Source organism: Pipistrellus kuhlii, unplaced genomic scaffold (genome assembly GCF_014108245.1).
Source record: "Pipistrellus kuhlii isolate mPipKuh1 unplaced genomic scaffold, mPipKuh1.p scaffold_m20_p_17, whole genome shotgun sequence".
In the NCBI taxonomy this organism is placed as follows: domain Eukaryota; kingdom Metazoa; phylum Chordata; class Mammalia; order Chiroptera; family Vespertilionidae; genus Pipistrellus; species Pipistrellus kuhlii.
The window spans coordinates 15,937,045-15,960,110 of NW_023425482.1; the positions used below are offsets into that span (position 1 = coordinate 15,937,045).

Genomic DNA, 23,066 nt, shown 5'->3' on the forward strand with positions numbered 1-23,066 from the left:
TGGTCTTTTACCATTAGGTATAATGTTAGTTGAGGGTGTTTCATAAATGTCCTTTATCATTTGAAAAAGTTCCTTTCTATTCCTGGTTTTCTGCATGTTGTCATCATGAAAGGGTGTTGAATTTTGTCAAATGTTTTTTTTCTACATCAACTGAAATGATCATATGGATTTTTCTTTGCTCTATTAATGTGATTGATTACATTGATTTCACATATTGAGCCATCCTTGCATTCCTGGGGGGGAAATGTCTTTTGGTCACAGTGTATAAATCTTTCATATGTTTTAGGATTCAGTTTTCTAGTATTTTGTTGAGGCCTCTTGCATCTATATTTGTCACTAATACTGGTTTGTGGTTTTCCTTCTTGTGGCATCTTCGGTATTAGGGTAATGCTGGCCTGATAAAATGGGTTAGGAAGCTTCTCGCCTTTTCTCTTTTTTTGGAACAGTTTAAGAGGATTGGTGTCAATTAATTTTAAAATGTTTGGTAAAATTCACTGTGAAGCCATCTGGCCTGGACTTCTCTTTGTTAGGAGGGTTTTGATTACTGGTTCAATGTCTTTACTTGTTATGGGTCTATTCAGATTTTCTATTTCTTCTTGAGTAGGTTAGGTAATTTGTGTCTAGAAATTTGTCTATCTCATTTAGGTTGGCATAAGATAGTTCACTGTATTCTCTTATAATCCTTTTTATTTATTTTTTTATTGTGGAAAGAATACTTAACATGAGATCTATCTTCTTGACAAGTCTTTTTTTTAATATATATTTTATTTTTACAGAGAGGAAGGGAGGGAGATAGAAAGTTAGAAATATCGATGAGAGAGAAACATCGATCAGCTGCCTCCTGTACACCTCCTACTGGGGATGTGCCCACAACCCAGTACATGCCCTTGACTGGAATTGAACATGGGACCTTTCAGTCTGCAGGCCGATGCTCTATCCATTGAGCGAAACCGGTTAGGGCAATTCTTTTTTCTTTTTCTTTCTTTTTTAAAATATATTTTTATTGATTTCAGAGAGGAAGAGAGAGGGAGAGAGAGAAAGAAACATCAATGATGAGAAAGAACTATTCATTGTCTGCCTCCTGCCCACAACCTGGGCATGTGTCCTTGACTAGGATCGAACCTGGACCCTTCAGTCCACAGGCTGATGCTCTATCCACTGAGCCAAACCAGCGAGGGCCAAGTCTTTAAATGTACAGCATATTATTGTTGACTATACATACAATCTTTTTAAAAATATATATTTTATTGATTTTTCACAGAGAGGAAGGGAGAGAGATAGAGAGTTAGAAACATCGATGAGAGAGAATCATCGATCAGCTGCCTCTTGCACACCCCCTACTGGGGATGTGCCCGCAACTAAGGTGCATGCCATGCCCTTGACCGGAATCCAACAGGGGACCCTTCAGTCTGTAGGTAAACGCTCTATCCACTGAGCCATCTATCCACTGAGTCAAACCGGTTTCAGTTTTAGTTGATAGAATATATATATATATATTAGGTCTAGTAATAATTAATGTCGTTTTCTAATACTTTTTTAAATCGAATTTATTTAAACAATACAACAAAATTTAATCAACAATATAGTTGCCGTTGTTTTTTACTACTTGTGCCCAATGCTCAGGAAGCATTTTAATCCCTCTGTTGTAAAATTCTTGTGATTTTGATGCAAAAAATTCAGTCAATGCATTTTTGAGGCATTCTTCATTATTAAATTTTTTTCCAAGAAGAAAGTTTTGCAAAGAACGAAACAAATGGTAATCGGAAGGGGCAATATCAGGAGAATATGCAGGTTGAGGGAGAACTTCCCATTCCAACTGGCGCAGTTTTTCAGCAGTGATTCTTGCAGTATGTGGTCGTGCGTTATCGTGGTGAAGAATTACGCCCTTCCGATTAATCAGCGCGGGTTCTTTTTCTCTTAAAGCTTGGGCTAACCTTTCCAATTGGGCACTATACACTGCACTTGTAATGGTTTGGTTAGATGGTAAAAGTTCATAATGAAGAATTCCTTTAAAATTCCACCAAACACACAACATCACTTTTTTCGCATGCAAGTCAGGTTTTGGCGTGGGCTGCGGAGCCTCATTTTTGTCCAACCATTGAGGCCGCCTTTTCAAATTAACATACAGCACCCATTGTTCATCTCCGGTAACAATTTGCTCTAAAAACGGCAAACGGTTTTGACGAGAGAGGAGCGAACTGCAAATTGTGACTCTTTGATTACGGTTGTTGTCGGTCAACTCATGAGGAACCCATTTTCCAAACTTTTGGACTTTGCCAAGTGCACGCAATTGATTGGAAATTGTTTTTTGTGAACAATTTAAAGTTGTCGCAAGCTCTTGTTGGGTAATTTGAGGATTTTGCACCAAAAGAGCTTGAAGAGCTTCTTGATCAAAATTGGACACACAGCCTCGACCACTCTTGTCATCTAACGAAAAATTTCCCTCGCGAAATTTCTCAAACCAACGCTGGCATTTTCTGGCGCTAACTGCATCTTGACCAAGAGCACTACAGATGTTTTTTGCAGCCTCACTTGCTTTTCTTCCTAATTGGAACTCGTAAAGCATGCAGTGCCGAATATGCTCTTCATCCGCCATCTTCTTAGCCCTAGTTTTGCAACAAAAACCAAACCAAACACAAACTTTTTCAAGCAAAACTTGTTAATTGCACTTCACACGTTCTGTAGATACCACGTGTTTGAAGGTTATGTCAATACAAGTCAACGCCAAGCAAGATTTTAAACGAATGTTAAAAAACGACATTAATTATTACTAGACCCGAGAGAGAGAGAGAGAGAGAGAGAGAGAGAGAGAGAGAGAGAGAGAGAGAGAGATTGATTTCAGAGAGGAAAGTAGATGGAGAGAGAGATGGAAACATCAATGAAGAGAGAGAATCATTGATTGGTTTGCCTCTTGCACGCCCCACACCCGGGATCTGAGCCCACAACCTGTGAATGTGCCCAGAACAAAATGGATCGGTGAGCTCCTGGAGGAACGTGCAGGAGGAAAGGAGGAGTCTCCGCTCTGAACCGCTCAGGAACGGGCTCCAGGACCCAGGGCACCAGAGCGGCGCGCGGGCAGCAAGAACCACTTGAAAAGCTCCCGGGCCTGTGAGACTTCCCTGTCCACGTGCCGGCCCTGGGGCGGTGGCCTCTGGAGGGCGCAGGACCCAACGGTTGGTTCGGGCACAGCCCCACCCCGGACTTTACGACAGACAGACAGACGGTCCAGCTGCGCGCAGAGGGGGCGGGAGCGCAGAGCGCAGACTCCTGGCGGGAACGGGGCACAGGTGCCCGGATTCCCCGGTGGCCTCGCGTCTGCAGAGCCTCGTGCTGGGCATCGGCAGCCTCTGCGCGGCGGGAGGGGCCTCCTGGACGGCGCCCCGGACAGACTGCACGCCTTCGGGAGGGACAGGGGTGAGTCTGGCGGGGGCTCCGGGCGCGGCCCGCCTGGAGGGGCTAGCGGGCTGCAGGGCGGGTCCCTGGGCCTGGAGGGGAGATCGGGGAGTAATGGAATGGGGGAGGGGGGAGCCGGGAGCGCCCCATCGCTCGATTTCCTGGAACTCGGGACCGAGTTAGTTTCATTTCCCCCACTCTATGGTAGAGCTGCCCGCGCGCGGGTCTCTGGCTGCCCAAGGAGACGTGGGATGGGGTGGGGTTAGGGTGGGGGTCGTAGGATGGGGTGGGGTTAGGGTGGGGGTTGGAGGGGCCTCCTAACCTGCTCAGAGGAGCCGTCCATGAAGCCCTAGACAGGCGAACTCCGGGCTGTCTGTGGGGTAAATTGCCTAAGTAGCCTACTGAATGATAATGCCCTCATCAGGAAAGAATTGTCTGATACCTCTTTTTATTTTATTTTATTATTTTATTTTATTTTATTTTATTTTATTATTTTATAGAGAAAAGGAAATGCCATTAGATTACTTATGGATTTATGTTGTTATGCCATGTAAAGATTTTCTTTTTTTACTTTTAAAAACCAGTAAATTTTCCCTCTCCGTGTTAGCAGCTTTACATATTATAAATAGCACTGCAACGAACGCCTTAGTATATATACCTTTCCATACACCTACAAGCTTTTTCACGGCGTAAGTTCCTAGACATTCACATTGTTGAGTCGAAAAAATATAAATATACTTATATTCCCTCTTATCCTTTTGATATCTTTATCAATGATCCATAAGCCCTAAGCAGTTTCAGTTATTATTGCATTTTTATAACAGATTTGCATCTTGTAGGGAAGCCCTCTTGTTTGTTTTTAAAAATCTGGTTAGCCAAAACTGGTTTGGCCCAGTGGTAGAGCGTTAGTCTGCGGACTGAAAGGTCCCAGGTTTGATTCCCCTCAAGGGCATGTACCTTGGTTGTGGGCACATCCCCGGTAGGGGGTGTGCAAGAGGCAGCTGGTCGATGTTTCTCTCTCATCGAAGTTTCTAGCTCTCTCCCTTCCTCTCTGTAAAAAATCAATAAAATATATTTAAATAAATAAATAAATAAATAAATAAAAATCTGGTTAGCCCTACTAATTTCCTCTTTGAAATTAACGTTAGGATCATTTCGTGTCAATACCAAACTATACCACTGGGAGTTTTACTGGAATTGCTTTAAATTGGGTTTAAATTGGGGAAGGATTGTCTGGTTTGTCATTTTTCATCTACAACCAGAGAGATAACAGTTCCCTCCATTTTTTTAAAAGCTTTGTTTTGTGGGATTTTCTTCATACCATGTCATCACTTCTGTAAAATGTATTGTTTTAAATTGTCACTTTTATGATTGGGGCATTTTCCCCATTATCTTTTCTGATTCATTATTGTGGAGATGTGGCTTTTTAAAAATATATATACTTTATTTTTTTTAATATATTTTATTGATATTTTTACAGAGAGGAAGCAAGAGGGATAGAAAGTTAGAAACATCGATCAGCTGCCTCCTACACACCCCCTACTGGGGATGTGCCCACAACCAAACCGTTGACCAGAATTGAACCTGGGGCCCTTGAGTCCACAGGCTGATGCTCTATCCACTGAGCCAAACCAGTTTTGACGAGATGTGGCTTTTTTATGAAACTGGTAATAGGACAATTGGAGCTTGAAGCTATGAAACGGAAATCTGCAAGATTCCTTGAGCAACACTTTCACATCTGGTTCAGTCTCCAGGGGACTGGAGAAAAGTGGAAAGCCCTTTGCCCCCGTAGGTGCCAAGAAACGGCTTTGAAGGCATTTGCTTTGCAATTGGGAGGAACTGGGGCATATGAAATCCATTGAGTTTTTTTAGACATGCCTTAACACCAGGTACTCCCTTGCCAGGTCCGAATAACTTTTAAGGCAAAAAAAAACTTTTAAGGCAAAAAAACCCAAGCAAGCAACCAGTTGAAAGTGTGTCAACTGGTTGCTTGCTTGGTTTCACTTCTGCTGGTTTTTCACTCACCCTTTGAAAGCCAGGTGTGGGTGTCAAGCCAATGTAATTCTCCAAACTGTTATCTGATCTTTAAAATGGTAATAATAGGTGTCCCGCCTATTTCCTGGAGCTGCTGAGACTAACTCTGTAGAAGTACTTTGGAAACCGTTACCATGGTTTTATACTTATTTAAATGCAACTTCCCCGAGCCTAAATATCTCCAACTATAAAACAGTGAACTCATGGTTCCAAAGTTTTTCGCATATACTAACTGAATAGAGAGATCTATGACCATGGTTATTATCATTACTCATTACTGAAACCAGTTGCCTTTAGTTACAAGTACAGCAGACATGATTCAAACTGGCTTAAATAATAAGTAAGGTCAGTTCATGAAATTTGTAATTGAGAAATGGAGTAGACTTCAGGGCCAAGGTTGCAAATTGGGGCTTTCTGGGCAATATCCAGTTGGCAGACATGTTTTATTTGACCCACACAGTTGGACTGCACATTTTTTTTTACTTGGTTGCAATATTTTATATTTTTAAAAGTTGATTTGAGAGAGAAACATCTATTTGCTGTTCCACTTCTTTATGGATTTATGCATTCATTGGTTGCTTCTTGTATGTCCCCTGCCTGGAGATCGAACCTGCAACTTGATGTATTGGTCTGACACTCTTACCAATTGAGCTACCTGGCCAGGGTTCGTTGTAAGATTTTAAATTGAGAGATTTAACATAAAAATCCAGATTTCTTACTGCTCTTTCAAAACTGAAAGATCTTCCACCACTGGACCATTTGTCTTTGCTGGCTAACCCTTCCCTTTCTTTAGACAAAGCCTGAGCTTTCCAACCCACCATCGTATGGTCATCCCTGTACTTTGGCAGGATATTTTTGTTAGAATAGGCTCAACTGATATCATGACCAGACCCCAAAATACAATGGCCCAAACACAGGAGAAGTTTATTTCTCATTCACTTAACAGTTCGTAGCAGATGGTCCAGGTCTGTGAGCAGCCCTCCTCCAAGTGATGCATCAGGGATCTAGGATTCTTCCTTCTTGCGACTCCACCTTCCTTCTTGGGACTCCAACACCCCTAGGGCTGTGCCGTCCTGTGCATCCAGCTGATAGTGTGTAGAGGAGACAAACCTGCCTCAGCCCAAAGTAGCACATATCGGATCCACTCACACCCCATTGGGGAGAACTAGTCATATGGCCACATCAAGCCTCAAGGAAGGCTGGGAGATAGAGTCCTGGGTGAGCCGACACTTCCCAGCCACAGCTCTGTTATGATGGGAGAGGGCAGAACAGATTTCGGTGGACATCAAACCATCTCTACCTTGTGAAGAGAATTCTTCAGCCATTTAAATCGCAGACACCCTGGAGGTTCCTGTAGCCCATTAGTAAACATGCAGGCAATTCTGGGACTTTAATATATATTTTTTATTGATTTTTTTACATAGAGGAAGAGAGAGGGACAGAGAGCCAGAAACATCAATGAGAGAGAAACATCGGATCAGCTGCCTCCTGCACACTTCCCACCGGGGATGTGCCCAAAACCAAGGTACATGCCCTTGACTGGAATCGAACCTGGAACCTTTCAGTCCACAGGCCGACGCTCTATCCACTGAGCCAAACTGGTCTCGGCAATTCTGGGACTTTAACAAATGTCATCAGTTTCTTCTAGGTATGAATGAACTGCGGACCGTCATCACCTTAGGCCAGGATGTGTACAAACAATGTGAGATGATGCGGCACTGCGAGGGACAGTGCAAGCGTCTGAGGAGGCGCATCCACGGCCTGCTGCAGCCTCTGAAAAAGCTCCAGGACCAGGGAGCGGGGCACCTGTCCCCGGAGATCATCGCTGCCCTGGGCAACTTCCAGACTGCCCTCAAGGAAGCTCAGAGGAAGATAGATAAGTTCAGCGATAAGTCCAATCTCCGTAAGTTCCTAACCTCGGGGAAGAACAAAGAACTCTTCACAGACGTGAACAGTCGGCTGAACGATGTCTACCAGGAGCTCTCGCTGGCGCTCCAGGTGGACCAGTGGGTGTCTGTTTCCAGCACCAGCAAAGAAGCCTGGGAGCAGGAAGATCAGCGGGATGCAGAGGAAGACTGGCAGGTCTTCCAAACCGGTAAGGCTCATTGTGTCCTGGGGAGTCAATGGGGGCATTTTAGACTCGTTTTGATTCACCAGAGGAGCAGGAAGGCAGGAGAGGTTTGAGCGGGTGTCATTCATGTGACTCAGAACGCCTCATGTCCATGGGCCCACATAGGGTGGGGGCTGGTGAAATTGGGACAAACTGGAGGAGGAGAGAGGATGGGGGGTGTTGATACGAATGTCTTCTTTGCCTTTTCATCCTCTCTCTCTCTTTTTTTTATTTTTATTTTATTTTTTTTTAAATTGATTTTACACAGAGAGGAATTGAGAGGGACAGAGAGTTAGAAACATCGATGAAAGAGAAACATCGACCAGCTGCCTCTTGCACACCCCCCACTGGGGATGCACCCGCAACCAAGGTACATGCCCTTGACCAGAATCGAACCCGGGACCTTTCAGTCCGCAGGCCGACGCTCTATCCACTGAGCCAAACCGGTCCCGGCTCTTCATCCTCTCTTTGATGTGAAGCCTAGAATTCTAGAATCTAATTCCTTCCAGACTTCGTTTTCCCAAGACCTTCTGTTAGTGGGTAAATTACCAGGAGGGAGAATTAACAAATTAACTAAGCAAACATGAATTGAGTGTGGTCGTGTGCCACTTAATGGCTGGGAGACATTCTAAGAAATGTGCCGTTCGGCGATTTCAACAATGTGGGAACATCAGAGGGCACTTACACAAACCTAGATTGTCTAGCCTAGTGGTCGGCAAACTCATTCGTCAACAGAGCCAAATATCAACAGTACAACGATCGAAATTTCTTTTGAGAGCCAAATTTTTTAAACTTAGACTATATACGTGGGTACATTGTTATTAACTTAATTAGGGTACTCCTAAGCTGGCCTTTGCTAAAATGTGGCTCTCAAGCCTCAGTTTGCTGACCACAGGTCTAGCCCACTACACATCTGGGCTATATGGTTTAGCCTATTGCTCTTAGGCCACAAGTCTGTACAACATTCGACTGTACAAACCAATAAAATATTAAGTCAAGAGAATATGATGCAATTAGGAGACAGCGTAAACATGAGATATAAGGTTGCTGCTGGCATAATATGGCATACAGTTTTACAGTAAACGTTTTTTTATCTGTAGAAAGAGCACACTCTAAAATGACAATAAAAAGCATAGTATAGTAAATACATAAACCAGTAACCTAGTCACTTATTATCAAGTATTATGTACCGTACATAATTGTATGTGCTATACTTTTATATGACTGGCAAGGTAGTAGGTTTGCTTAGACCAGCATCACCACAAACACATAAGTAATCACTGTGAACACCTAAGAAAACACACAAGTACATCATTAGGTGGTAGGAATTTTTCAGCTTCATTTTTTTTTTTTTTTTTAAATATATTTTATTGATTTTGTACAGAGAAGAAGGGAGAGAGATAGAGAGTTAGAAACATCGATGAGAGAGAGTCATCGATCAGTTGCCTCTTGCACACCCCCTACTGGGGATATGCCCACAACCAAGGTACATGCCCTTGACCGGAATCGAACCCGGGTCCCTTCAGTCCCCAAGCCGACGCTCTATCCATTGAGCTAAACCAGTCCTGGCTCAGCTTCATTTTTAAGGACCACCTCAATGTCATTATGAGGCACACGACTGTACCTACTGTATGCCGGCTAGTGTTCTAAGTGTTTGAGACACAACACAGAGAAACACAGACAAAATCCCTGCGCTCTTGGAACATAAAGCCTGCAGACAGAGGACTAAGTCATTTTATCTAAAAGCAATTGCCGAAGCCGGTTTGACTCAGTGGTAGAGTGTCAGTCTGCGGACTGAAAGGTCCCAGGTTCGATTCCGGTCAAGGGCATGTACCTTGGTTGTGGGCACATCCTCGGTAGGGGTTGTGCAAGAGGCAGCTGGTCGATGTTTCTCTCTCATTGACGTTTCTAGCTCTCTATCTCTCTCCCTTTCTCTCTGTTAAAAATCAATAAAACATATATATTTAAAAATAAAAAATAAAAGCAATGGAAGCCATAAGCAGGGCAACGAAGTAGAAAGTGACAGCGGGTGCAGACTAAGTGTTCAGGGAAAGCCTCTCTGACTGGTGGTGTTGGAAGGGATACCTTGAAAAATGAGAAGGAGCGAGCCATAGGAAGATGAGGGAGAGGAGCACTCCCAGCCGAGAAAGCAGGAGATGCAAAGGCCCTGAGATGGGGAATGAATGTGGCAAGAGCAAGGAACAACCAGAAGGCAGGATGGCTTTGGTGGGGTAGACTTGGAAGAGAGAGTAGTATGAGATGGATGTGGAGAAGTTGGCCAGAAGATACAGGAGCAAGGTCATGCAAGCCATGAAGGCATGAAAAGAAATGTAGATTTTATTCTGAGTCATAGGAGCCAGGAAAGGGAGGTCTTAAATATGGGCCTGTCATGATTTGACTTGTATTAAAGAACATCATGTGGCAATGGACTGTAATGATATGTATTAGTCAGTTGCTATACTAATACTATATGACAAGCCAACCCAAAACTCAGACTTGAAACAATAGCCATTAATTCTGCTCACATGCCCTGACCGGTTTGGCTCAGTGAATAGAGTGTCGGCCTGTGGACTGAAGGGTCCTGGGTTCGATTATAATCAGGGGCATGTACCTTGGTTGCAGGCATATCTCCAGTAGGGGGTGTGCAGGAGGCAGCTGATCTGTATTCCCCTCTCATCGATGTTTCTAATTCTCTAATCCTCTCTCTTCCTCTCTGTAAAAAATCAAAAAAAATTTTTTAAGTTCTCCTGCTCATAGATTTGTGGGTCCATTTGGATTCTTCTGATCTCAGGGGCTTTGGCTGGACTGGGCTCCAAGCAACAGGTCTAATTTGTGTCTATTTAACATGTCTCATTCTGGAGCCAAGGTTGTAGGAGCAGTGAGTACTTAGAGAATGTTCTTATGGCAGAATTGCAAGAAGGAAAACTCAGCAGTACCGGTACCTTTCAAGCCTCTACTTGTGTCTGCTAATATTCTAAACCATTGATAAAACCACACCCAACATGAAGGATCAGGGAAATATAGTGTGCCCACTAGGAAGCTATAGTGGTGTGGGTGTATAAGACCATTACATAGGAGTGAGGAATTGGGACCAATAATCCAACATACCCCAGAAGACAAGAGCGTAAATGTGAGCCCCTTTGAGACTAGGTAACAGACGACAGTGGCTTGAACTAGAGTGACCCTTGAACTTGGTGGATTTAGTGGAGGACTAGGCTCCGAGGGGATGAAATATGGACTAGGTTGGAATAGGGGTGACAATGGAGCCAGGGCCTCCAGAAGAGGGAACAGAGCAGAAGGATGGAAACAAATGTGGCCTCTTTACCCCTTTGCAGATCCTGGTGATATGAATTCTAAACTCTTCCCTTTTGTAAGGATTGTGGGTGGAGAGAGAGGAAGTGAGAAGAGGGTAAAGGACATTTGAATGAACCTTCTGGGCGCTGGAGCCCAGCAAAATCACTGTTCTGTCACCTTGATGTGAAAGATGGTCCATCCCCAATCAGGAGACACTCAACAGGGACAAACCATGCCTAGAGGAGACCTGTGGGCAAGATGGGTTCCTTTCTGGACGAGGGAAAGTGAGGCATCTGGAATCCTCCAACCAAACACCCAACAAAGAGAAAGAGAATCGGGGGTCGGGGGCCAGGGGAGAGAGGTGTGTGCAAGGGCAGCCTTCCTAATCTTCAGCACTCATCGGTCCACTTCCGGGGGTGAAGGGAGAAGGCATGTTAGTGTCATGAACTTGGAGGACAGGATTTGCTTTCTGTTTTATCAAGTGATACGTTCACAAGGCACCAAAAGGGCCCAGCATGAGAAGTAAATCTCCTCCTTACTCTTGACCTCAAAGGAACGTTTCCTCCCCAGATATGATCTCTGTCACCCGTGTGTTGAATAGCCTTCAGATATTTAAGAATATAGATTTCTTTTGTCATTGTTACACAGTCAGTAGCATCCTAAACACACTGTTCTGCTTCTTGCTTTTCTCATTAAATCTTGAATATCCGTCCATATTCATTTCCAGAGAGTTGCCTTGGGTTCCTTGGTGTATACATGGGCCATATATATTTAAACAACTCCCTATTGATGGGCATTTGGGTTGTGCCCAGTTTTCCACAATTATAAATAGTCCTGCCTTAAGCATCTTTGTATATATTTCAGGAGATCTTTAGGAACAATTCCTATATGTGGGTCAAAGAGTATGAGCACTTTACTTTTTTTTTTTTTAACTGATGTCCCCAGCCTCCTCCCCTCCCCCAGCACTTAAAATTTTAATAGAGATGGCCAGAGGTTATATCAATATCATTCCTACCAACAATGTATGAGATTGTGTTTCTCCACACTTTTCTTCATTGGTTTTAGCACTGAAGGTCCTATCCGTTTTGTTTTTTTGTTTTTTTTTAATATATTTTATTGACTTTTACAGAGAGGAAGGGAGAGAGATAGAGAGCTAGAAACGTGGATGAGAGAGAAATATCCACCAGCTGCTCCTTGCACACCCCCCACCAGGGATGTGCCCGCAACCCAGGTACATGCCCTTGACCGGAATCGAACCTGGGACCCCTCAGTCCGCAGACCGAAGCTCTACCACTGAGCCAAACCGGTTTCGGCAAGGTCCTATCAGTTTTTAAATGTATTTCTGATTATATAAATAAGGATAGATGAGAATATGCTATGGTGTGAAGAAAACAACAACAACTCAGATAAAGAAAACTTTATTTCTTATTTAAGCAACATCCAGGAGACTCCGAGGTAGCTGTCCTTTCCAGGAACTTTCAAGTTTACGGCACTTACCCGTTGACACAAACTTCCTTCTTTCATTTCTTTCACTTCATTTCAAGTGGCACGAGTGACACGGCCATGCTTCCAGGCAGTTACTGTGTGCTTAGATGTAGAAAGGTGAATATTCTAGAGCAGTAGTAGTAATCCCTACTGCAATGAATATGATTAAGTTAGAGAAAATGGGACCTCGGTGTGCTTTTAATTCGCATTTCTATTTTTTTAATATTTGCTACTCTTTCTTTTTTCTGCAGAAAGTGAATTTGTCGAAGCTTCAGTGGAGCAAGTGAAAAATGAAGTGGGAAAAATCTTTAAGCACTGTGAGTTACCTGAGACCTGCTGCTTCTGACTGCCCCCAAGCCAGAAGTCATTTGTTCAGTAGGAACTCCAGTCTTTCCCCATTCCACCACTGCCCATTTTCTAGGTTGGATGGTTGGGAACAGCCCACAGGTTTGCGGATGTGCTCCTAACTTAGCCCAGGCTTCTGTCCGTGGAGTAGCATTTGAAGTAATTCTTGACCCACAAGATACCTTCTAATTCTGGTCTAAGTGCTGACAAATTCCTCTAGATCCGTGATCAGCAAACTACGGCTCATGAGCCATATGCGGCTCTTTGGCCCCTTGCGTGTGGCTCTTCCACAAAATACCGTGGCCTGGGTGAGTCTATTTTGAAGAAATGACATTAGAAGAAGTTTAAGTTTTAAAAATTTGGTTCTCAAAAGAAATTTCAATTGTTGTACTGTTGATATTTGGCTCTGTTGACTAATGAGTTTGCTGACCACTGCTCTAGATAGTATCTGAAAGATGAGATAGAGGGCCGAAGACCAGGACTACAGACTGTATTAGAGAAGAAGGACCCCTGCCGGGCTGCCTTGCAAAGGAAGAGAGCACGTGTGCAGGGGTGAACATGCCTTTTGAGGGGAAGAAAGGGAAGGGATGGGGCTTAGGGTACTCGGCACGCGCTGATTGGTGGTTTCATATAAGGCACATGACTAGTCACTTAGGGGCTTAGGAATTGGGGGCTTAGGGTATTTGGCAGGTGCTGATTGGTGGTTCAATGTGTAGTCCATATAAGGTGCCTGGTTAGATGCTCAGGAATGTCCGGGCTGCAGGTGCAGTTTACATCATACTCCGTCCATCAGTTGGAGGAAGGGAGGATCTATTGGTATCAAAGCTTCTTTTGCTGAATTTCCAAGAACAAATTCGAATCAAATTGGAAATACTCTTTCATCACTCATTTAACCAATCTGTATCTGCTTTCAGAGACTTGAACATAGAGCCAAGTCCGATACAGAGAAAGCCCCTGCCTTAGGGGAGCTCACAGCCACCGGGTAGGAGGGAGGGAGAGGAGAGAGAGTCGTGTGAACACATGCCAGCAGTGGAGTCACTCAGCTTGAACTATGTATCTCACTGTTAGAGCTGAAATGACTAAACAAGATGCCAAACGTTCAAGTGCTGAGCTCAAGTGGCAGTAAGAGTAGGAAGGCCTCCAAAATGAGAGAGATGGATTGAGATGGAGGTTTAAGCTGGAGAGACAGACAGGACTTGAAGAGGAGGGGAAGGAAATGCATGACACATTTTTGTTAACCATCCAGCTGTGTCTCTACTGCTCACTCAGAGGCTCTGGAAGAGTCAGGAGGTCCCGCCATGGCCAGCTCTGCGTCATGGCGTGAGGCTTCCCACTTACAAGTTTACAGAGACACCTCTTTCCTTAGGACACCTTCCTCAGCTCATTGACTCTTTATTTCCTTCTGTCCTACGGTCAGACATAGAGAAGTCAAGGAAGGCGATCCTAACGTATGAAGTCAAGGAGATTAATAAGAAGGATATTTCAGTTTTGAAATCGCTAAAGAAAAACGAATTCAGCGAAGTTTTTGAAGGAAAATATTTCGAATCTACAGTGGCCATAAAAGTATTCAACAATGTCCAGAGCAGACACCCTAAGTAAGTCCTTTTGTATAGTTCTCTCATGTATCATTTCACTTCCTCTCTATAACTCCCGGAGGAGAGAGGTGCATTGTCTCCATTAGATGGGAGAACGGGGCCCCATAGGCTGAAATGACTTGCCCTCTACTCTTTTTTTTTTTTTTTTAATGATTTTTTACAAAAGAGTAGAATTTCTTTTTATTCACTTATTTAGCAGCAAATTTTATTTTATTTTTATTTTTTATCTTTTTTTATTATTAAATTATTATCTGTGTACATATCTTACCATTCACCCCCCCCTCCCATTCATATCCTCCCGCCCCAGAGTTTTGTGTCCATTGGTTGTACTTATATGCATGCATACAACTCCTTCGGTTGATCTATTACCTCCCCCAGATCTCCCTACCCTCCCTACTGTAATTTGACAGTCTGCTTGTTGCTTTACTGTCTCTATATCTATCTTTTGGTTCATCAGTTTATACTGTTGTTTATTATCCATAAATGAGTGAGGTCATGTGGTGTTTCTCTTTCATTGATTGGCTTATTTCACTCAGCATGATGTTCCCCAATTCCATCCAGGTTGCTGCAAATGATGAGAATTCCTTCTTTTTATGGCAGCATAATATTCCATTGTGTAGATGTATCATAGTTTTTTGATCCAATCATCTGCTGATGGGCACCTAAGCTGTTTCCAAATTCTAACTATTGTAGATTGTGCTGCTATGAACATAAGGGTGCATATATCCTTTCTAATTGGTGTTTCTGGTTTCTTGGGATATATTCCTAGGAGTGGGATTACTGGGTCAAATGGGAGTTCCGTTTTCAGTTTTTTGAGGAAACTCCATACTGTTCTCCACAGTGGTTGTAGCAGTCTGCATTCCCACCAGCAGTGCACGAGGGTTCCTTTTTCTCCGCAACCTCGCCAACACTTGTCGTTTGTTGACTTGTTGATGTTGGCCATTCTGACAGGTTTGAGATGGTACCGCATTGTTGTTTTGATTTGCATCTCTCGGATAATTAGTGACTTTGAGCATGTTTTCATGTGCCTCTTGGCCTTCCTTCTGTCTTCTTTTGAAAATATTCTATTTAGGTCCATTGCCCATTTTTTGATTGGATCATTCATCTTTCTTTTATTTAGTTGTATAAGCTAGCAGCAAATTTTAGTTGAATAGTAATTCTGAGTATCTAGTAAGGTAACTCCTTCCATCTTGGCTCTTCTTTCTCAGGTTTACTAATCTAAATAAATATCACCTTCCTCAACATACCCATTAAGATTTTGATTGAGCCGAAACTGGTTTGGCTCAGTGGATAGAGCGTCGGCCTGTGGACTGAAAGGTCCCGGGTTCGATTCCGGTCAAGGGCACGTACCTTGGTTGCGGGCACATCCCCGGTAGGGGGTGTGCACGAGGCAGCTGATTGATGATTCTCTCTCATCGATGTTTCTAACTCTCTATCCCTTTCTCTTCCTCTCTGTAAAAAATCAATAAAATATATATTTTTTTTAAACTTTGATTGGGATAGTATTTTTTTAATATATTTTTATTGATTTTTTTACAGAGAGGAAGGGAGAGGGATAAAGAGTTAGAAACATCGATGAGAGAGAAACATCGATCAGCTGCCTCCTGCACACCCCCTACTGGGGATGTGCCCGTAACCCAGGTACATGCCCTTGACTGGAATCAAACCCGGGACCCTTCAGTCCGCAAGCCAACACTCTATCCATTGAGCCAAACTGGTTTTGGCTGGGGTAGTATTTTTAACAATTTTATTGGAACATGATTTACATACCATAAGATTCACCCATTTAAAGTGTATAACTTAATGGCTTTTAATGTACAGAGTTGTACAACCCTTGCCATAAAGTGATTTTAGGACATTTGCATCATCCCTCAAGGAAACCCTATACCCTTTAGCAGTTACTCCCTATATACTGCTACCCGCACCATCTCTAGCCCTAGGCACCTACTAATCTACTTTCTGTCTCTATGAATTTGTTTGTTCCGGATATTGCACACATGGAATGATACGATATGTGGCCTTTTGTGTTTGGCTTCTTTCACTTAGCACGATATTTTCAAGGTAAATCTATGTTGTAGGCTGTATCGTGCATGCTAATTCTGCTGCTAAACACTGCCATCAGTGGCCAAGCTCATCTCACCCCAGGATGCTGACAATCCCCCACACATGCACAGATGGTCCCTACACTAAATGTTCTCAGAGGGACCCTCCCATCTTGAAATCTTAATTGTCCCCTTCATCCTCATAGCATGGTGAGGCGTGTTTTCAAAAATGAGGCCATGACCATGAAGAAATTTGATTCTCCTGACATCCTGCATATATATGGGATTTGCATTGATGAAACAGGTAAGGAGTGCTTCTGGGGTTGGTCCTTCTTTTGGTGGTCTGTCCTATATCTTACAAGGCACTGCGTTTTTAAAGAAGAGCCGAAAGGGTGGGATCTACACAGTGTTGTTATGATCAGTGTTAGTTTTTCTGCATCCCAAGATGTAGGTTCCCATATCCTTCCAGGAAACAAGGGCTTGAATTTGGCTTCAGCCCGAGGGCTGATTTATACTAACTTGGCCACATCCTCTTCTCCCAGGCTACTGGGGATCTTGTTCAGATATTGGCCTGAATGATGGAAGCATTTTTTTTTTGTTGCAATAAAACATTATAAAGCTGACTGATCAGTTTAAGGAATCTACCCTGGATCCTCATTAGGGTAGATCAAACCCCAAGACTCAATTAACCTGCCCCTCAACCAAGAGCTTCATGCATCAGATTCTTTTTCATTTTCATTTTTTAATGGGGCTGCATTTTCCCTCATAGCATGGCCTCTCCTGTGGGTTATGCATTGTTGCTCTTGCCTACGGAGGGGACACAGCTTCCCTCAACTAAAGGAAAACTTTCCAGTGATATTTGGTCTCCTGGGGGATGGCTGAGGTGACTGATTCATTCTTTGAGTGTTGGTTCTTGCATCTGGGGATGTGAACAAAGCAGACCCTGCCCCCTGGGGCTTGAACTTGAGTGTGTGGGGGGGGACATTACTCAAATAATTCCAACATGTATAATTCTGACATGCCAAATACTAGAAAGAAGGGGTATGGGAGTTCTGTGGGTATTTGACCCATTCAATGAGGTCAGGATGCAAACTGTGAGAGCGGGTTAGAGGAGGGGAGAAGCAGTGCAGCGCTGAGTCTGCATCTGTAGTGATAGCAGGAGACGGGCTGCAGAGCAGGACCTCTGAGTGAGGCTGATCTTCTTTCCATCAGTGACCCCACCTCAATTCTCCATTGTCATGGACTACTGTGAGCTCGGGACCCTGAGGGAACTGCTGGATAAGAAAAAGGACCTCACATTGGCTGACCGCATCACCCTGGCCAGGGGGGCAGCCAATGGCTTATGCAGGTACCATGTGGGTTGAAAGGATGCTCAGAAGAACAGAATGAGTCTTCCTCCCCAAATGTTAATCCCAGAGATGAGAGAACTAGCCAGAAGCCCAAGATAATCTCCCCTTCCTTACATTTTTGTTGTTGTTAATCCTTACCCGAGGATATTTTTCCATTGATTTTTAGGAAAAGTGGGAGGGAGAGAGACAGAGAGAGAGAAACATCAATGTGAAAGTGACACATCAATTGGTTGCCTCCAGCACTTGCCTGACCAGGGATTGAGCCCACAACTGAGATACAAGGGGGAGAGGCAAGGCGCTGACCAGCCTCCTTGTTCCAATAATAACTCTCGAGCCCCCCAGGAAGGTCTTGCCAAGGTCACTAACGCCCCCTGCCTTTGGTCACGACAGGCTGCACCATTCTGAACCCCCTGAACTCCACAAAAACATCAGCAGCAGGAGCTTCCTAGTAACTAAAGACTACCGAGTGAAGGTGAGCATGGCCTTCCAGGGGGCTCTTTGTATTCAACCTTTGTGACTGTTTGGTGCTGGGAGAGGGACACCTGTTTCCCAGAAAGGCTGTGCCTGATCGCTTCTCTGCCTTAACCTTAGAACAGAACTCAAAACTCTTTCCCTGCCTGGACCGCTTTCCGTGTGCTGTTAGGATGCCTGTCTTCACTCACCACCTGCTTAGCAGTTGGACATCCATCTCACAATCCAGGACTGCTGGCTCCCAACCACACACCTGCCTGCCTGCCTGCCTGATTGCCCCTACCACTCCCCTGCCAGCCTGATCAACACCTAACTGCTCCCCTGCTGGCCCAATTGCCCCTAACTACCCTCCCCTGCCGGACTGGTCATCCCCAACTGCCCTCTCTTGCTGGCCCAAGTAACCCCTAACTGCCCTTCCTTGCCTGTCTGGTCGCCCCTAACTGCCCTCCCTGTTGGCCTGGTCCCCGCCAATTGCTCTCCCCTGCTGGCCTGGTTCCCCCCAAATGCCCTCCCCTGCAGGCCTGGGTCCCTCCAAAACTGTCCTCCCCTGGAAGTCTGATTGCCCCCAACTGCTCTCCTCTGCCAACCCAGTCTCCCCTAACTGCCCTCCCTAGCAGGCCTGGTCGCCCCCAACTGCCCCCCCCCCAGCCATCTTGTGGTGGCCATCTTGTGTCCACATGGGGGCGTCCATCTTTGACCATATGGAATGGCCATCTTGTGTGTTGGAGTGATGGTCAATCTGCATATTACTCTTTTATTAGATAGGATCTCAGGTAATCCTCATTGCCCCATTTTATAGAGAAGAAACCTCTTTGTTTCTCTTAGTTAATACACCATAATAAATTAAACCCATAATGCCAGCCAGTATGGTAGCCACACAAAGAGAAGACACCACTGGAAATACATTTCAAAGGTAAAAGACTATCCCTGGCAATCATGTGTAGCACCAAGCCCTTGCCCACTACTGCCAACCCAAGATCGTGTTGTTTCTATCTCTAATTCACCTTTCTTTCTAGCTTTCAGGATTTAAGTTGAGCGAAACACAGACTTCCATCGGCAGAACAACTAAGAGAAAAAAAGAAGAGAGGGTCAATTCCACAGCATATTTCTCACCTCAAACAATGAAAAATCCGTATATTAAAAAAGATATAAAAGCTGAAATATACAGGTATGTTCATGTTATTGCTCAGACTCTCACTCAAATAAACAGAATAGGAAAGCCCAAGTCAAACTCCACATCCAAACACCATCATCATACCTCTACTCTATTGAATGGAATTCGGTGAGAATCAAAAAATTCACTGAAGTTTCTAGAAATGGCTAAGAGGTGTGGGAAAACAAAACATTCCGATTGTTCAGCTTCTTGGTTTTCTTTCAGCTTTGGAATTGTCCTCTGGGAAATCATCACTGGGAAGATCCCGTTTGAAGGTAACCAGGGTGAAGGTTGGCTCAGAAGGTGCTGGGATTGGGGCCCTTTCCAGAAGGCTAGAAATTCCCCATCAGTGCTGTCCTGGTGCTTTGTTCTCCGATGTGGGCACTGCCTGGGCTGGTCAGTGAAGTCATTGGAAGCTCTTGTTTCTTCAGTAAAGTCCCTACGTCTGATGCCAGCAATCATCATCCAGAGAGATGTGTGAGTGGCAGGACAATATTTAAGCCTCTCGTCCTCTTGTTTCTATGCCAGGCTATGATTCTAAAAAGATCTGCCAGCTGGTGGTTAAGGATCAGTACCAGGAGCCACTGGGTGAAGATTGCCCTCCACAGTTGCGGGAGATCATTGATAGTTGCCGGGCTTACGAGCCCTCCAGGCGGCCCTCTGTTAAGGGTAAGTAAGGTCCTCTCTGATCTGAAGAATATGAGTCACATGTGTTGGTTCACATTTGTGAAAGATTTCCTTTATGGTTCACAAGCAGGGGTGATTTTTGCCCCTCGGGGGCATTTGGTAATGTCTAGAGACATTTTTGGTTGTCACAACTCAGGGAAGATGGGTGGGGTAGGTCATACTACTGGCATCTAGTAGAGAGATGCTACTCAATATCCTACAATGCACAGGACAACAAAGAATTCTATAGCCCGAATATCAATACTACCGGATTTCAGAAACGCTGTGTTAAGGGATGATGTTTAGTCTAAAGTGGGTTGGGGAGGTAGATTATTCCAGCCTATAGTCACTATATCATATTCATATTCTCACTCTCTCTCTCTCTCTCTCTCTCTCTCTCTCTCTCTCTCTCTCTCTCTCTCTCCTCCCCTCCTTTCCCCTCCCCTCCATTCCCCTTCCTTCTTTCCTTCTTCCCTCTTCTAGGCTCCCTTGCAACTCAGGGTCACCCTGGTATTAGAGAATCTAAAACTGAGACTAATTTGTACTAAGATAGGAATTTATCCCTTCTTTGTATTTGAGAAGCTACTTGTATTTGAGAAGTTGACCAAGTAAGAAGGAACATCAGATCACTAAGGCATGAATGCAGATGGTGGTTTAGGCTCCACCCAGCCAGGCCAAAGGGAGTGCAGTGTAGAAACATCTTTGTGCTTCTAGCTTGGCTTTCAGCTCCCTTCTCTTGTCTAACTTTCTGTTCATTTATTCACAGAAATCTCAGAGAAACTGACTATCTTTTCCAAGTTGTGGTCTGAAACTGAAACTAAGAAGTCCCCTGAATAAGAAACTGGAAGAGGCGAAAGCTGGGCATCTGTCTCTCTCCTATCCTAAGCATGAAGTTATTCATGGGTTTAGGGAGGCAGCCCTTCTCTGTTACAAAGAGAAAACAGTCCAGTCCTGCAGAGCACATCCCCCTCTAAACGATACTGTCAAAAATATGTCTCTGATAACTGTGATAGATGTTTCACAAACAGAGGGAGACATTTTATCTCTCTCTGTATGGACACCTCTTAGCACTGTGACTTTGCAGCTTCTCCCATGGCAAAATGGAATCTACACATGAAACTAATATGTCATGGTATGTCAATTATATTTCAATTGAAAAGAAATACTCTCTCTTACAAACTAAAAGGTTTATAGATGATGCAATGATATATCTGGGGTTTAATTTTAAACAATCCAGGTGGGAAAGGGAAATAATTATTGTTAAAGAAAAAAGTAAAATAAGATTAGCCATGAGTTGCTAACTACTGAATCTGGATGATGGGTACATAGTGGTTCATGTAGTCTTCTCTTCTGAATATGCTTAAAACTTTCCACATAAAATGATTCTTTGAAAGGGGGGGAAAATAAAACTAACTTCTCCACTACTTGAATCTAGGCTAGTATTGTGAGTGGCTTTGGCCAATAAAATGCAGAAGTGATGGTGTGCCCATTCCAAGCCAAGGCTTCAAGAGGCCTTATACATTTCCACTGCCTCTCCTGGAACCCTACCCAGACATGAACTGGGGTACTGTGCTGGAGAATAAGAGATCCATAAAGCAGGGACAACTGAACCCAGTTGGCCCAGTCACATGAGTGAGGCCAGTCAACACCAGAAGAACCACACAGCTGAACCAGACCAAACTGTCCCTTTAGCCCTCACCAGTTTGGCTCAGTGGCTAGAGCATTGACCTGCAGATTGAAGGGTCCTGGGTTCAATTCCGGTAGAGGGAGCATGCCCAGGTTGCAGGTCCGGGTAGGGGGTATGCAGGAGGCAGCCAATCTGATTCTCATCAATGATGTTTCTCTCTCTCCCTTCCTCTCTGAAATCAATAAAAATATTTTGTTTTTTAAAACTGCCCATTCACAAAATTATGACCTAAATAAATTATTGTTGTCTTAAGCCACTAAGTTTTGGGATTATTTGTTACACAATGGTAGTAACTAAGCAAACACTGTTCAGTCTTCCTTTTGACCATTGACTGAAATACAAACTCCCCATTAGGGTACCCCTGGCCTGTGTCTCTGACCCCAACCTTACTTCCTATATGAACTTCCAGAGTTTTTCTACCAGATATTGCAAACTCTAATGGCCATTGTGTCTCAGAAGAAAACCCCATGAGTGTGCTAGCCTGAAGCGGGGTTCGGTGAACAGATGAGCATTGTTAAGGACAGCCTCTGCTCACTTCAGCCTTTTTTTTTTTTTTTTTAAAATCAGGCAAGTGTTTACAGAGCTTTACATTTTGTCAGAAGAAGCTGGATATCCAGATTTCTCTGTAAGTTGTCATATTTTTAAAGGTTGGCATCTCATCAAAAAAAAGTTTAATAAATCTTTATTGTTCAGATTATTACAATTGTTCCTCTTTTCCCCCTCATTGCTCCCCTCCACCCAGTTTCCACCCCACCCTCTTCCTTTACCCCCCACTGTCCTCATCCATAGGTATACAATTTTTGTCCAGTCTCTTCCCCCACCCCCCACACCACTTCCCCCACCCAGAATTGTCAGTCCACTCCCTTTTTATGCCCCTGATTCTATTATATTCACCTGTTTATTCTGTTCATCAGGTTTTTTATTCACTTGATTTTATTTTTTAATCTTCAATTTCCTTATTTTTAAAAATATTTCCATTGACTTTTTAGAGAGGAAGGGAGAGAGAGAGAGAAATATTGATGAGAGAGAAACATCCATCAGCTGCCTCCTGCACACCCCCTACTGGGGATGTACCCACAAATAAGGTACATGCCCTTGACCTGAATCAAACCTGGGACCCTTCAGTCCCCAGGCTGGCGCTCTATCTACTGAGCCAAACCAGTTTAGGCTAAACTGTGCAATTTGATAAGTTTTTATGTAGATACTACCACAATCAAGATAGTGAACATATCGATCAAGTACTAAAGTTTTATCATGCTCCTTTATAATCACACCCTTCCACTCCTGATTGATTGGTCACCACGGGACAGTTCTGATTGGACAGGGCAGGTCTTAGGAGCGCCCTCACAGTTGACTAGAAAGACATAAACAAGTAGAGCCTAGTGCTGGAGACTCTGCTTGGTATTTAGAGCACATGAGAAGCCCCTGCCAGCAAACAGTGG

General features: G+C 43.9%; 1 protein-coding gene across 2 annotated transcripts; it reads left to right on the forward strand.

Annotated features, from left to right (window-relative positions):
* Positions 1-3,024: 3,024 nt before the first annotated feature.
* Positions 3,025-21,876, forward strand: MLKL (mixed lineage kinase domain like pseudokinase). Of its 2 annotated transcripts, none has more exons than XM_045582681.1 (11): positions 3,025-3,414; positions 7,076-7,522; positions 12,568-12,633; positions 14,079-14,256; positions 16,505-16,602; positions 17,511-17,646; positions 18,038-18,119; positions 19,135-19,286; positions 19,497-19,546; positions 19,800-19,940; positions 20,704-21,876. In XM_045582681.1, the coding sequence occupies exons 2-11, from the start codon at positions 7,078-7,080 to the stop codon at positions 20,772-20,774; spliced, it is 1,419 nt and encodes a 472-aa protein (XP_045438637.1). In that variant the 5' UTR covers positions 3,025-3,414; positions 7,076-7,077; the 3' UTR covers positions 20,775-21,876. The 2 variants fall into 2 exon arrangements, with proteins under 2 accessions (XP_045438637.1, XP_036296921.1); XM_036441028.2 differs by having other exon boundaries at positions 3,026-3,414; positions 7,066-7,522.
* The last annotated feature ends 1,190 nt before the right edge of the window (positions 21,877-23,066 follow it).